This window comes from Lemur catta, chromosome 1 (assembly GCF_020740605.2).
Source record: "Lemur catta isolate mLemCat1 chromosome 1, mLemCat1.pri, whole genome shotgun sequence".
Classification (NCBI taxonomy): Eukaryota; Metazoa; Chordata; class Mammalia; order Primates; family Lemuridae; genus Lemur; species Lemur catta.
Window position 1 is genome coordinate 188781759 of NC_059128.1, and position 16598 is coordinate 188798356.

General features: G+C 39.7%; 1 protein-coding gene and 1 pseudogene across 5 annotated transcripts in view; one reads left to right on the top strand and one right to left on the bottom strand.

Moving 5' to 3' along the window:
* The window catches only part of LOC123630220 (schwannomin-interacting protein 1), a 125483-nt gene that overhangs the window by 100716 nt on the left and 8169 nt on the right, over positions 1–16598 (top strand). For all 5 annotated transcript variants that reach the window (XM_045539556.1, XM_045539557.1, XM_045539558.1 and 2 more), the window contains 2 exons: positions 14951–15068; positions 16240–16437. In XM_045539556.1, coding sequence (XP_045395512.1) covers positions 14951–15068; positions 16240–16437 — 316 coding nt within the window. The remainder of the gene's footprint in view (positions 1–14950; positions 15069–16239; positions 16438–16598) is intronic.
* On the bottom strand, positions 8200–8285 carry LOC123631032 (annotated as a pseudogene).

Below are 16598 nucleotides of genomic sequence, written 5' to 3' on the forward strand. Positions count from 1 at the left end.
TCTGTTATATTCTTTTCTTACAATATTTTTGTTTGATATTAATATCAGGGTTATGGTGGCTTAAAAATGGGTTGGGAATTATTCCCTCTTTCACATTAAGAAAAGTCTACATAATTTTTTTTTTTTAGGTTTTTTATTTTTTTATTTTATTTTTTTTTTTTTGAGATAGAGTCTCACTCTGTTGCCCCGGCTAGAGTGAGTGCCATGGCGTCAGCCTAGCTCACAGCAACCTCAAACTCCTGGGCTCAAGCGATCCTCCTGCCTCAGCCTCCCAAGTAGCTGGGACTACAGGCATGCGCCACCATGCCCGGCTAATTTTTTCTATATATATATTTTTAGTTGTCCATATAATTTCTTTCTATTTTTAGTAGAGACGGAGTCTCACTCTTGCTCAGACTGGTCTCGAACTCCTGAGCGCAAACAATCCACCTGCTTCGGCCTCCCAGAGTGCTAGGATTACAGGCGTGAGCCACCACGCCCGGCCAAAAAAGTCTACATAATTTTGAATTGATCTATTTCTGCAAAGTTTGGTAGAGCTCACCACTATCTGGGTCTTGTGTTTACTTCATGTGTTTGTTTTAATAACCTGCTTCCATTTCTTAAGTGGTTATAAGATTATACATGCTTTTTATTTCTTCTTGAGTCAGTTCTAATGAGTGGTATTTTTCTAGGAATTTGTCTATTTTAAGTTTTCAAAATTTCTGACATGATATTGTCTCATTTCACTGAAAGTATTAATTTTAGTTAGGTTGTTTAAAATGTTTTCTTCTGATCTCTACATTGTGATTTTTTTTTTTTTGAGTTTATGTTTTGTTTGTTTGTTTTGCTTTCTGCCCATTAATAATTAAGTATAAGACACTAAAAAGTGTCTGTAAACTGTGGCTGGGGATTGTTGACATACATCACCTGCTTAGAGAGCCCTTCTCTGACCACCCTCATGCCCATTACTTTCTCTCCTCTTATTCTGCTTAATCTCCTTACCCTAATTTGTTTTTCTTTGTGGCCCTTAATCACTACCTGTGATCGTATTATGTATACTTTATAATCTGTTCTTTGCCTTTCTCCAGCACTAAAACATAAGTTTTGAGAGAGCAGAACTTTGTCTATTTTGTTCACCACCATAACTATTGTCTAAAATAGTGTCTAGTACATAGTCAGTCACTAAATATTTGTTGATCAAATGAATGGCCTTCACTTTAGAATGGTTGAATAGGGACACAACTCTCATTGGGATGCATCTAATTAAAAGTATCTGTGGGTCTTTTCTCTTGGGCTATGAGTTGCTACAGATAGGAACTCTTTAACCTCATGTTGAGGGGTTTTAAGCCTGACTGCCAATATTTTAAAACTCTAGTAGGGGAAAGGTTGGAGGTTCATCATGTAGAATTTCACTTAATTTCCCTGATTTTAGTAAACCACCTCATTGCTGCTTCAGCTGGGACTCAGTATGCCCCAGTCCAGAGCCTCTTCTATTCAACCTCTTAAGACAGTAACCTTCCAATTCTGCCAGGCCACAAGTTGGCAGAGCAGAAAGCAGGTCTAGATAATCCTTTCAGGTGTTCAACAAATCCTTCTTTGTGTTCAGTCCTATCCTATTCCCTATCTTCAGAGGTACTTGAGCATTTCTGAGACTCTACAGTGCAAATGTATGCACTTCCTCTATCAGCCACCCCCGCAGGCACATAGCAGATTGAGGTAGTTATTCATTTGCATATTACCATCAAAAATCTTTTCAAACTCTCTCATGTGCAATTTTCCCTTTTTCTTTGTCCATGTAGGTTTATCCTTCTTTCTTTCTTTAATATTATTTTAGTAGAATTTCAGAGACAAGAATAGATAACTGTGTTTAATATGACATGGTTAACTAGAAATTTCAAGAAGGTTTTTGCTATTTTAATGGCAGAAATATCTTAAATAAAATCCCTTGCAGAAACCCCATATGTAAAACAAAGCAGTCCTCCTCTGGTTCAGGAGGACTGAAGGAGAAGGACTGGAATACCCCTGCCCAGGAAATGCCTCCCCTATCCTAGCTGCCCCTGTCCATGACCTCCCCTTCAGTACCTCTCTCCACCCCTCTCCTACAAGCCCCAGAAGCCTACCTGAAACTCTTCTGGCAGAGCAAACTTTGAAAATCACTGAGTCATCTACCCACTTTGGAGGCAAAGAGATCTAAACATATGTGTTTCACAGTAGCTCATAACAAGCTACTCTTGTTGACTCACCATAAGGAAGATTATTTATATCCTGTTCTTTCAGATGCTTTCATCTCCACATTCTGGGATGAGATCATCCACCATGAGAACATGCTGACTTTTTTGGATCCCCCTCAAGATGATGTTCAATAATGAGACAAAATGTTTCTAAGCAATATCACTTTATCCCTATAAATTTAAAGTCTGCAAAGACTGTCATCCCCCTCACCAGTAATGAGAGAGGAGAAAAGCCTTTTGGAATGCTCAGTTGCAATTGTATAACCTATATTCCCTAACCCTGTCAGAATTTTTTTTTTTCTAATGCATTACAATCCCTGAAATTCTTCACTGAGCTGGAAATGCCATACCTCTTACTTACAACATTACTTGAAGGATGTCAGAACTTTTGAGTTTACCACTCTCCAAAATGTACCAGAGCTCATGTATTAAATTAGTTAAATAATGAGAACCAGATAAATTTTACATGAATTTACTCCTCTGAAGAGCTCAATACCCAATTTTAAATGAGGCTGAGGACTTAAAATTAATTGGCCAATTCATGGGTTCTGAAGTAGTGAGCTTACTTTTTAAAGTGGGGCCGACTGAGGTGTGTGGGATCTTTGCCAAACTAATGAAGTTCTGTTTATGTCTTTAAAGAATGTGCATTTACCTGTAAAAATTAACTTCATATATAGTATGCGAGAAACTATGAAGTAGCATGAGGAGGGTATGGGAAGACTGGTGTTTAAGCTGTTCCAGCAAGTGTAAGTTCTCAGTTGTCTGTTGACTTTCAGCTCTACTGGATTTTTCTAGATGGTGCTATCTCCTAAAGCACTTTTTGAAAGAGTGACAAGCTGTGAAATGTAAGCTAGGCTTACAATAATCTCATAAAGACATTTCATGCCTAATACTGCAGCAAAAGAATGTTTGATATTGCTCCATAACTCAACTAATTTAACTTATACTGAAATGTGGTAAATATAGGAAGTATTATATTTTTCTTCAAAATTTACTAATCTGTTCATCCACCATCTCAAACTGAGACTCTCTGACCTTTATCATTTTTTTTTACTTAAAAATGTTTCAGTAAAAATTTTTAAAAGCTTAAAAGGAAATTAGAAAAATGAATTATCTATTTTTGAAATAAGGTTTCTAAGAAATATTATGTTTAGTCATTTTCTTGAAAAAATATTCTTTTATTTTTATGACTAGTATACTACTTTCCTATGAAGTATTTTTTTTATTGGCCAAACTAATTTTTGGTTAACATTTTATTTCACATTAGGAGTTTATATGGCTTAGTGTTATTAAAGAAATAGAAACTAGCTTAGCTGGTATGGAAACACAAAGCAGAGTGATCATTAGTAACAGACATCCAGGAACTCTTTCCTCACATTGCAACCTGTGATGCCATCCTATGTCTTCGTCTCCTTTCTTCTTTTCTCAAAGTAACCACAGAATAAATCTGATTCTCACTTCTCTTCTTACTTTACCCCAAGCTGTATTTTATTTACATACATAAAAATATGAATGCAATCTAATGTAGTCTTTTTCATAAAGTATGCAGTGGGCTGGTGTAACCTAAGATGGGCTTATACTCTTCTCTCTAAATGCAAAAAAGCAGAAATTCCCCGGAGAACTTTTGAGCAGCTGCTTTGAATAATGATTACTGTTTACTTATCTCACCATTCCAACATCTCAAATCAAATCTCCTTTCTTGGACTTACAGGTTTATTGGCAAATGGCTGAGGCAAGACCAATAATAGACACTTGCCACCTTTTGTGTTTGGGCTGGAAGGTGGGAGTCAGGGGGCACCATAACCCATTGTTATCAACTGGACCAATAGCGCTGAATCTAGAGAGACTTTAAAGAAATAGGATTCACAGGGGTTTTGAATGTGAGGAGCTGAATCTGTATATGTGATCTGCCACAGAACCACAGGTTGAACTAGCATAATTTTGCCAGGAAAGTGAATCATCCTCTTGTTTACAACAGTAATAATTTTTGTATAATTTTCTGGAAGAAGTAAATAGAATGGTAATGCCTACCCAGCATTGGTGAGGAAAGAGGTTGTCCTGTTCCAACTTGATGAAATTCACCCTCTGTGTCATCTTTCTTGAAATAATAGGTTCATACTAGAGTGACCTATTTATTACATGCAACATATCTTTAAATTTTCATATTAATCTCACACATCTGTGCTAATGGTTTGTTTAGAAAACCCTTCATATAAGTATTTCCAAGGTATGTCATTACAAATGGTAGCTTATTACTTCTTTTCTTATATTATCTGAAAGCCATTGTGTAATTTACAGAAAACCTATCTTTTTTTATGTCCTCTTCCAAGCATTAACTCTAGTATTCTAAAATATTACACAATTTCAAAAGTGAAGCAAGATTTGAAGTGGATCTTTTGAGGAGTAATAAGATTAAAATGGCAAAACAAATTTAATTATGTAAGCAATGCTTCTCCTTCACAAACTTGAAAGAAAAGCAAATTGGTATTTGTGAGATTTTCTTTGTCTAATAAATAGCCTCACTTTACAATAATGCCCATGACCCCAGTTTAATTAGATGCAATTAATTTTGTGCAAGCTGAATTTGACATCTTGCTAGAGGGATAACCAGCTGTATCCTGTCTTATGAATTTTTTTTTATCACCAATGAGAATTCAATTGCCTGAGCTATTGCAGAAGGGTGGGAGGTAGCGAGAAAAAGACCACAGGGCTGCATTTTATATTTAAAAATGGCTCTGGTGGACACTGGAATGTTTAATTAAAAGAGCTTCTAGGAAATATTTTTCATTGGCGCATCATCTTTGACAAGTTATGATGCCTTTATTACTGCAGTCTGCACTCCCTTTGGACAGTGGTTGTACACATGTGTCTGGACACACACAGCTCATGTGACAGGGCTTCTTTGAGAGTGCACAAAAGCATTCACTGCTGCTAGAAAACAGCCTCACTGACCACAGTTAAGCCATGTCATCTGGAAGTTCAGCACCATCCTTTTGCTCAATCCTTTTGTAAAATTTTCTGTGACCCTCTGATTGTCCTCATTCAGATTATCATGCATATTAAAAAACCCAGGGAAGAGATTTCTGATGAAGACAGAAACCCTGATATATTGTAATTTTCAACAGATTACCAAGGGGAAAAAAGATCCAATGACCACAATTTGTGAAGTGATTTTTTTAAGTGGTTAGAATATTTCTACATGGTTTTGGAAAATCAAACAGTGTCCTGGAAAATACCATAAAAAGCTCAGATCCTTCCATCTCCATCCTCTATTCTTCCAGTCACCTTGTTTCACTGTTCCCAGACTTGTATTTGTCCTTCCGCTGTCTATCGTGAGATGGTGTATCCGCATGCTTTGTTCATCACTGTGCATTTTCACTCAGCAACACGTTTCAGAGCTCTTTTTAGATCTGTTCGCGAGGAAGGCAGGGTAGCGTGGTGGGTAGGAGCAGGGTTTTAAAGCCCAGAGGGCCTGGCTTGAAATCTTGACTCTGCCACTTATTTGCACTTACTAATGCCTTGTTTAGTGTCCTCATGTGTAAAACGGGGTAATAATTGTACCTACTTCATGGGGTTACTGTGAAGAAGACAAGCAAAGCACTCCGAAGAGTGCCTGGACCAGAGCCAGTGCTGTGTTAATGTTTGCTATTACAGTATTTTTTAAATCATTTTTATTTACTTTTAGACACCATCGATTATAAGACAAATACATATTTTAGGTACCACTAGAAAAGGAAAATCACTGCCAATTAAATGTTGCCACATGTCTCCTTAACACTTAGAATTTTTGTTTTAGTTATTGAAAGAGTCCTTTTAGACTTGTTTAGACATATGCTTTTATCATATGTGTCTCTGGTGCATTCAAAAAAAAAAAAGATGAAATATGTTAAGGTAGCCCTGAAAATTTTTCACAATCACAATCTAACTCCCCACTTACCCACTGTCCCTGAGTTGTCAATGTCTCAGCCTCACACTCTCAGGAGATGGGGTGCATTGCCTTCCAAGCCACCGTCTCCCGTGTTGTAAGGTTCTATGCTGGAGCTCTGCTGCTCTGATCGGAAGGCATGAACAGACAGCAGAGCCCACCTCGTCCTCAGAGAACCTCACCTGGTTTGTTGGCTGATAGAGTTACAGTCCAGTAGTGCAGTCATGCCACCAGCTGCCTGAGGGACAAGCAACTGTGAGGTGCATCCCGATTTTAAAGATGGCAAAATATGAAGAACTGCACTTCATAGAATCAGTGCAATTTTCTTTTTAATGGCTGCTTAAAATTCAAATGGTCACAAATTAAATCATGAAAGAGAATGTTTTTGAGATGAAGCTTACTATGGAATTAAGCCTAAATGGTGGCCCCAAAATGTTTTTAAACATGAACATAAAAAATCATAAAAGCAGTGCTTCAGTGTTCAAAAGAGTAAAAGAATTTGCAATTAAGATTTTCACCACTCTACTAAGTGAAGTATCACAAGAATGGAAAAACAAGCACCACATGTACTTACCATCAAATTGTTATTAACTGATCAACACTTAAATGCACACATAATAGTAATATTCATTGGGTGCTGGGCAGATGGGAGGGGGGAGGAGGGGATAGGTATATACACACCTAATGGGTGTGGTGCGCACCCTCTGGGGGATGGACACACTTGAAGCTCTGACTCAAGTGGGGCAAGGGCAATATATGTAGCCTAAATATTTGTACCCCCATAATATGCTGAAATAAAAAAAAAATAAATGAAATTTTTAAAAAACATTTTCACCTAATCCAATCATATATCTCAAAAACACACACAGGCACTGACTCTCTACTGCTGTATGGACATTATCAAAGGTCTGAAAGGGGCCAAGCATTTCTTCTCCAATTTAAGTTAAAACCCTGAGCTGAGCAGAATAAATAGGTAGGCTGGCTTTGAAAATACAAAACAGTTAAATTCATATCAATTACTTCAGAGTGCCCTAATTTATTGCAGATCCCAGGAGGAGAATGGGATTCAGACTGGATTGGGAAGGGATGTCAACAGTTGAATCAGAGTCAATCCCCAGAACTGTTCTCTTATAAGAAAATATGTTTCTTGCTGCCGATGGATCTCCGCCCACCCACAATGCCCTGCCAAAATCAAAAGCCCAGCCTGACTCATATGTGAGTCACAGTCCCTGCGTAGACAGGGTCTGAGTCAGACACACAGCCGTCCTCTTCCAGCTATCAAACATTGATCCTACTCACCTTTCCTCCAACACACAAGCACTAATCATCAACTGTCTCATTTTCTTTTCTTTTCCTTTTTTAATTCCTGCTAAATGCCCACACTTGGGCACTCAAAAAAAGAAAAATCCAAAACCAACTGAATTTCTTCCACCAAAAAATATTTAGATATATTTTCTGCCATTTTTTCTGTGCATATATCTCCACATTTTTGTTTATAAAGTTAGAATCATATTATAGTTACTGTTTTTAGCCTATTTTATTTTACTTAACAGTACGTCAGGAACATTTGTTCATATTCATAACTGTTCTTCTATTGTGTGTATTTTTGCTAACTGCATTATAGCTCGTCATACATTTCACCATAATATACTTCATCAATCTCTTATTGTTAGGTATTTCAGTTGTTGCTAGCTTTTTGTTTGGTTTTTGTTTTGCTTTCTTTTTTCATCTCTCTTCTCTTTTTCTCCGATTTGTAAATTTATTCTGTCCTTAAAGTGTCCTGACCTCTCAAGAGAGACTCTCCTAAAGTACCAGCTTTGTGACCTTCTGTAATTTAACCTCTCTAAGCTTTTGTTTTCTTATGTGAAAAATGAGGTTCATAATACTTGCTTTATGTGTATCTGGGGGTTAGAGGTAAGATATGTATAATGCCTGGCACATAGTAGATGCTTAAAATGGTAACTTTTTATTTCAGAATATAGATCTCTTGAAGATAATTTGGCCTCAGTTAAGAAAGTAGACCACATTTAGCACCTATAAGAGATGGCTATTTTATTCCTATTATCAGAAGAGGCCTCATTCTGGTTTTCCATTCATGCTAGAGAATATTTCTGACGAACTATAGAAATGATCCCTGAAAGTATAGTCTTGAGAGAATATTTCTGTTGAAAATGCATTTTCCCAATGTTAAGATCCTGCAATTCCAAATGTAATTACAAGACAGTGGTCATTAGTGAAGGAAATGGACACTGCTGTGGAATTAGAACCAACAGCTGTCTAAAGAATGCAGGTATTTATAGCTCTCCAGAGATTCCAGTTAGGATACAGGGGCTGATGTTTCTCCAAAGAAAAGCTGGTAAGTGGTAGTGTCCCTTTTCTGTTAGTTGCTTAAGCTAGTGGGAAGATCCTGTGGCCATGTGGTGTTGGGTGCCTACCAGCCGTCATGTGAACATGTACAGATGGAAGCGTTCAGAACTAGCCTTAGAAGAGGAGGCACAAAAAGCGAGTATGTATAGGATGAGAAGAAGAAAACCCAGAGAGGGCCATTCACACTCTAGCTACCTTTGGAGCTGCTTTCCTTAGCTTCTGAGTTCTACGAGTGTGAGTTCCAGGCAGGACGTGAAGAGACATGATGTCCCCTCCCCCAGTCCTCTCTTTGGCACATGGAGATACCCTGAGCTTCTCTGGGCACATAACTGCTGTAGGGACTGATTTCTTATCTCTCATCTGCATTTATTCTCCCTGAACCTCAATTCACTAAGACCTCCTTTCTTCTGCAGTTCTCTGCTCTTTCACTCTTCTTGGTTAATACTTTATTAATGTCCAGGTAGCAAAAATGTTTGTTTTCTCATATATAAGATACGGAGTGTCTATTAATGTTTTTGGAGTTCCCTTCCAATGCTCTATATATTCCGCATTTCTATTTATACGTTGTGATTTAATGATCCAAGCACTTGGTACCTGTCAGAAGACCTGGTTTTTATTCCTGGTTCTACTACTGTGCGTCCACTTAATATAGAGGTGCCTATATAAATATAAAATGCCTTCAGGGGCCAAGAAGAAACATAAATGGGTGAAGTAGCCCCGATAGATAAAAAGCAATACTCAGCACCAGCCAGTTAGTGCCCTAGAGTTTACAGATCTGTTATTGCCAGAGCATCAAATGAATAAGTGAATGAACAAACAGACAACCTTATGTCTATCTGTTGGACCATCAATATTTGCAGCTGTCATACAAATACCATTCTTTTTAAAAAGTCCAATAAATTACCATCCTATGCATTACATACCCCTTAGCAAAAGAAAGTTAACACAATCCCACTAAAATAAAATAAGATATAGCACTATATTTTCACAAAACAAACATTGAGAAGCAGAAACTTTGTTTTCTGGGTTTTCTTTTTTAAATAATAATAGGCATTTCTGTAACTCTCATGGTAAATGTCAATATGGAACAGACAGTAGAAAAAAGGAGAGAAAGAGGCATGGTTTGCAGAATGGGAAAAGTGTTTTACAATTTATCAAGAAGTCGCAGTACCTCATTTTAGCCTACCTTAACGCATTCCACTGAGGCCCCATCACACATAAAGTACATCTAAAGCTTTCTCAAACCTCAGTCTTCCCACATTCTTTCTTCATGACAGATTCTCAGGGAAATGAAATGTGTTTATAGCTACCCTTGGGTAGTTACAATCCATATTTTATGTTCCATCACCTTTGAAATTCTCAGGAAACAGAAAAAGATACGGTATAAAAATATGAGTGATTATTCATTATGTATAAAACCTTTGAATAATGCATCAAAGATCCATTAAAATAAATGGAAGTAATATATTTTAATGGCCCAGCCACAAACTAGTTGGGGATATTGAGTAACAAATGGCACAGCAGGGCGGGTGGCTCTCAGCCACACTGGCTTAGCCAGATAATGAGCAGTGCATATTCGGAATTCCTGGCTTATGGGGCGTCCTTCTTGCTCTCTTTCCTAAGGAAAGCCATCCAATTGCCTTGAAATTATAAGCAAGTACAGGATGCATATGCCCTTCAAAATTATATTGCCAGACAGGATCTAATAAATCCAAACCTGAGGTTAAGAGTAGTGTACGAGAAAGGCCACTGGATTAAAAAATCAGAAGTCCATGTAGTCTCTTGCTTTATGACTTTGTACCAGTTACCTATTGCCACAATGGTGATGCATAATTTTAAAAAAAAAAACCACCCTCCTCAGTAGCATATAATGATAAGCCTTTATTTCTGCTTAGGATCCTATAGGTCAGCGGGGCAGTTCTGCTGATCTGAGCTGGGCTCAGACAGGCTTCCTCATGTGTCTGCGGTCAGCTACAGGTTGGCGAGGTGCCTTTCCTGCTCTCAGCTAGGCTTTGACATGTGCCCAGGGACAACCGCCAGTTGAGCTCTGTGCTGGGAAGTCACTCCGCCAGCAGGCCAGCGTGGACTTGTTCTGAGGGTGGGGCGGGGACAGGGTTCCCTGAGTGGAGGCTCGGAGCTGGAACACCATCACTTCCTCTGCCTTCTGTTGGCCAAGACAAGTCACAAGGCCAGCCCAAGGGTAGGGAAATAGACTCCATTTCTTGATCACAGAAGCGGCAGTCAGATTACAGAGGGGGCAGATATGAGGACAGGAAGAATTGGGACCATTTTTATAATGAGGCTGTCACAGGTCTGGGGCAAGTCATTTGACTTCTCTGAGTAACCATTTTCTTGCCCGTAATCCATTGGTAATAGATTATACAGCCCAGGGAGAAAATGTGAGTGAATATACTTTAAAACTAAAATTCCATGCAGTAGGACAAGTGAAGTGAACTAAAGCATGGTGGGCAGGGGGATAAAATCTTACCAAACATTTATACATAGATGCTGCTGCCCAGGGATTCCCATTTCTAAGATCAGAGAACAGTAAATGGTTCTGGACTTCAGAGCCAGCCTTAGACCAGCCCAAACCCAAGGCCAGGGACAAAGGCCTGATTCACAATGGCTACTGTCCCTTTAGAAGTTACTGGCAAACTTTAGGACCGTGGTATTGTTTTTCTCGGGGAATAAACTAGTCTTGTCTTTGTATTTTGAAAGAAGTGTTATCTTTATACCAAATCATATTACCACTTGGGTGAGCTTTTGAGATATCCTCTTAGTAGTTAAAAGCTTTTCATCTCTTCCATCCTCTCAATTCTCTGCATATTTTAATATTATCCCAGATAACAGTAGTTGGGAGTCAGCACAAGTGTTTTTTAAATAACAGCCCTCACTGTAAATGCCAGGCAGACGTGGTTGCTGAGCTGCCTCTGGACTAAATGCCCTTCCACTCCTGGCCAATAGGCACGGTCACCCCGAGGCCATTTCTGCTCACACAGAGGTGTCCCAAAGACATACTTAGTCTCTGTCACCTGTCTGGCAGCATTCCTCGTCCCCCTCTCCAGACCCTTGGTGCTCCCTGTCAGAGGCTCTGGGCGGCAGTATTGTTTCCCACTGCCATGTGGTGCATAAGGGACGAGAGGTTTCTGGGATGACAGGACAGACCTTTCAGAAATGAAAACCAGAGGCAAGGCAGACTTCCAGCAGCCTTTGCAGGCAGTGCTCTGCTAAATGCCACTCGAAACATCATGTAACCTTGAGTGGGATACCTTGAAATTATGTCTCTAATTAACAAGATGAGGATGGTGTTTTGTTTTCACTTCAAACTGTGCTCGAGAGATCCAGGCAAATTAGGCCCCCTGCAGCCTGAATTTTACAAGACTGGTTAGAAGCGAGGCCGGGTACACTGCAGTGTGAGGGATGGAGGCCCAGGGAACTCCAGTTTCCAGAAGTGAGCCTCAGGAACAGCCGTGCCTGCCAGGGGTAGGAAGGGCCCAGGAACAGGGGTGGTCTGTCCTTTCACCCTGTGACACAGAGCCCTTCAGCAGCACCAGGTGGTTCCACTCACCCACTCAGGCTGCTTGGGAGCTGTGGTTGAATTTCCCCCAAAGCCAACTTCATCTTAAAACCGCTTAAAGGCTAAAGGCAAACAAATCCTTCTTGAAACCTGAGCCCATTTTAAAATGTCTTTACTAAAATCCCCTCTGAACCATTAGCTGTTATGTCATGTAATTTCCTTTTCCTGAGAGTAACATTCTTGGTGATTACTGCTATAAGGAATTATGTCTCACCCTATAAGAAGCTCTCTTCAGTTTCCCATGGCGATAATGTGGCACTAAGGCGATTTTCCGAATTTCCACCCAAGGCGTTTTTTCATTTCACCCATACTACTAATTCTCTCCCCACTTCTGCCTTTTCTTTACCTTTTCTGAGTTAGAAACACTCTATGAGATAGTTGATTTAGGTCTGGGTTAATCCTTCAAAGAAAGGTCAGTTTGCAGAACAGCAGAATTTATGATCAAACTTTCTTCTGAATGAAAATTTATATCTTTGCACATTTCAAACTTTATTTTGGTTTATTTTTGTTTTGTATTTTATACTTCAGGTTATTTTATATTTTTATAATCTGTGTATCCATTAGCCAGACACTTCTTCTCAAGACGTTTTTCAATAAATACAAAATGCTACATAAAATTGGATTCCATTTAAGGTTAGCCTTTAAAATATGCGTGTTTTTAATTTGCAAACAGCTTTCTTTCCCACCATCTGCCAATCTGTAGAGCTTGAGTTTTATTATTAAAAAATGGGTTGATTTTAATTTTTAGACCAACTACGGACATTAAAATTTTAAAACTTGTATGGGATCAAAGAGTAACCTGAACATATTAGATTTCTCCAGAAAAAAATCCAATGGAAGAACGTTAAAAGGAGGCAAATCCCAACTCAGTTCTAGGACGCTGTGCCTGAGAGTTAAAGACAGCTCAAGTATGCTCTGTTGGAGAGTTGATTCTGCAATCAGAAATTGCCGTATGTAACTAGGCTAAAGATACTGGAGTAAGTGACTTTGGAGGTTCCTTTATAAAGTCACATTACCTCTAAAATTCTGTGTATGTCTTAGGCTTTAAGTAAGTAGAGAAAGGAAGACAGTTAACATGTATAGCACACCTGCTGTGCGCCAAGCTCTGAAGAAACTCTTTTGGTCCTTCCTATGAAACATTGGATTGGCTATTTTACAATATCCCATTTTACGGATGAGGAAACTGAGGTTCACGGAGCTTATATAATGTGCCTGGAGAAAGAAGTGAGATTCAGAACCTGAGTCCACCTGACTCTAAGCACCTTGAGCTGATCACAGTGGAACCTGTTGCCTTCCACCCCCCAGCACTGGCCGGGCTCTCCCCACCTGCGGCATGAGGGCCGGGAGGGCGGGAGCTGGGCGTACTGAGGGAAAGGCTGCATTTTCTTACAGGAGACATAAGCTGGGACTTGCAGTAATTACAGACTTTAACAATAGGTGGCAGTGCATACCCATAACAATTGTGGTGCCAGTGTTAAATCAGATTTTCTTTTTCTGGGTTCCGTGTTGATTTCAAAGATGCACTTTAAAAGAGTCATCTGAGCAGTTTCTACAAAGCATCTCTACCATTGGAATAAAAAAATGAACTATAAATGTCAAATACCAGGTAAGTTGCCCTTTGCATTTCTCCCTCTGGCAGTCATAATGCCAGAGCAAATTCAGTGTCCTCTGCCCTAAACCTGGCTTAGATATGCCTCCCAGGCTCTATCTCTTCTTCCTTAGGAGCCTCCTTTTGCCTTTTCTTTGTCTAATCTTACTTAGAGACTCGGGTTACTAGAGATGCTAAGAAAATTACTTCTTTGGGGTGGGAAGGAGCTTAAACAACATTTATTTCTCACAGTTGTGGAGGCAGGGAAGTCCAAGTTCAGGGTGCTCCAGGGTCGGATTCTTGGTGCGGGGCTGCTCCCAGGTTTACAGACAGCTGTCCTGTTCTTCACCTGGTGGAAAGAGAGTTAGCTAGCTGTCTGGTCTCCTAACAAAGTCACTAATCCTATCCAGGGTTGTCTGCCCTCATGACAAGTGCCTCCTAAAGGCCCCACCTCAAAATACCATCACATTGTGTTGGGGGTTTCAACATATGAGAGAAAATTACTACTCTAAAAACTCTTTGTCACCAAATAGTATTGAAATGTGTTCAGCTTCAAAAGAAGGTTAGGACGAAGACCTGGATCCGCAGTCTGGCCTAGGCCTAGTGTATGACAAATATACAGCCAGGTTACCCTCTGTGACTACGTTTCCGACAACTTCCTCTCTAGAGCTTCAGGATTCGGTGAGCTCCCAAGAGGTCTCTATCTCTGAGGCTGTGTGTGCAAGAGGCATTCTGCAGAACCTTGCCGTGTTCTAAGATTATGCCTTTCTGACTGGGCTTTGGGTTTCCTTATGTTTCGCTAGTGTGAACCGGTGGTGATTTTCTTCCTTAATAACATAAATGAGCTCCTTCAGTTGGCTTTTGGCAACTGCCTTAATAAAGGTTTCCTTCAGATGATCCTATTCTATGTGGGAAAAAAGGAGTCGTCAGAGAGCTGTGGGATGCTGCCTCTAGAGGGCTTCTTTGGATCGTCCCCCTGGGACAGGACCCTGGATGGCACCAGGCAGCCTTACTTGACCACGGACCCCATCCACCTTGATCTACAGGACTGTAAACTCAGTGACTCCACACATCTTTATCGTGCACCAGCCATGTATTTGGTATTGTGCTGGGTGAACATGAAATTGGTCTGGAAAAAACTAATAGAATATTGGAAAATCCTCTAATAAATGTCATTTATAAGTGGAGAAGTCCCACATACAACTACTTTCAGACAGTCCTATTGGCTGCAGCCAAATAACAAATAGCAAAGTAGAATTAGTGTCCTGTTTGTTTCTGCCCAGACTGCAGAGTGGGATGAACCTGCAGATATGCTTTGTCAACGACAGTGGCAGTGATAAGGACAGTGATGCTGATGACAGTAAGACTGAAACCAGCTTGGACACCCCCTTGTCCCCCATGGTGAGTCCAAAGAGCTACCAGCTGAAGCTTGCTGTTGTGCTTTTCCTGGTCATTTAGCTTCTGTTACGTTGTGAATTGGGAACAAACATTGAAAAGATTTAAAAAAAAAAAAAAAGAAAGAAAGAAAAGTCTCTTAGAATTGCATGCTCCTAAAATTTGATAATGATTTAAAGGTAATAGTTGTAATACAATAAGGATAAATAAGCTTTGTTAAAATTAGCAACTATTTTCATATTAAACCATAAAATCAGATATGCTCTTAATGATTATAAAGGGAAAATTTGCTAAATACCAGTCCTTCCCCATTGGGCTTAGAAATTGGAGCTCATTTCTTTCCTACGTATAATGGAAGTTAGCTGAATAATCGTGGGTGCCTGCTGCTGGAATTCTTTCCTCTCTGTGTGGTCTGTCTATTGCTTTTCTCACCAAAGACGAACAAATAGGAAACCCTGTTGGTCATTAAGTGCAGTGCAACATCAGAACGTCACTGCATACCTAACTTAAGGTCATATCTATTCTGAGGACCAACATAGCACCCTAGCTCTGAGTAAATATTTTGTTGTGTCTGGTCACTTCAGAAAAATTTTTAGACCAAGAATCAAAGAAATATCTTGAGTTTGTCATAAATATATTTTCTGTTATTAATTATACTAGTCTTTCTATTTATGCTAAAATCAGAGTCTGTTATAAAATAGACCTTTTTGAGCCAGGTGCAGTAGCTCACACCTGTAATCCCAGTGACTCAGGAGGCTTAGGAGGGAGGATTGCTTGAGGCCAGGAGTTTGAAACCAATCTGGGCAACATAGTGAGACCCCACCTCTAAAAAAATTTTTAAATTTAAGCAGGGGTGGTGGCACAGACCTATAGTCCCAGCCACTCAGGAGGTTGAGGCAGAAGAATCACTTGAGCCCAGGAGTTGGAGGTTGCAGCGAGCTGTGATCACTCCACTGCACTCTAGCCTGAGCAACAGTGAGATCCTGTCTCTTAAAAAAAAATAAAAAATATACCTTGTTTATGTTACTTGAGCTTTGTATAGGTCAAATCAAGCAGTGAGTCACAATGGTGGAGGGAACTCTCAGCTCTCTGAGAGGGCTCAGGGAATGCTGTGGTCCATCTCTAAGTGAATGGTAATTGGCACGGAGAGGTCAAGCTGCTCTTTTTCCCTTCGCAGAGCAAACAAAGTTCTTCCTATTCTGATAGAGACACTACTGAAGAGGAATCTGAATCCTTGGATGACATGGACTTCCTCACAAGGCAAAAGAAATTGCAAGCTGAAGCCAAAATGGCCCTCGCCATGGCCAAACCAATGGCCAAAATGCAAGTAGAAGTGGAAAAACAGAACAGGAAAAAGTCTCCCGTCGCTGATCTTGTAAGCAGCAACAGCTGAAACACAAGCGTGTGTTTAGGGACTGCAAATGGTTGATGCTGTCCCAGCCCTTTCCCAGAATTATGCAAACTTGGGTTCTCCAAGGCAGTTTGTAAAAAGTCCTGTCATTGAGAAATAATTTTGTTTCTTTTTTCCTTCCTACT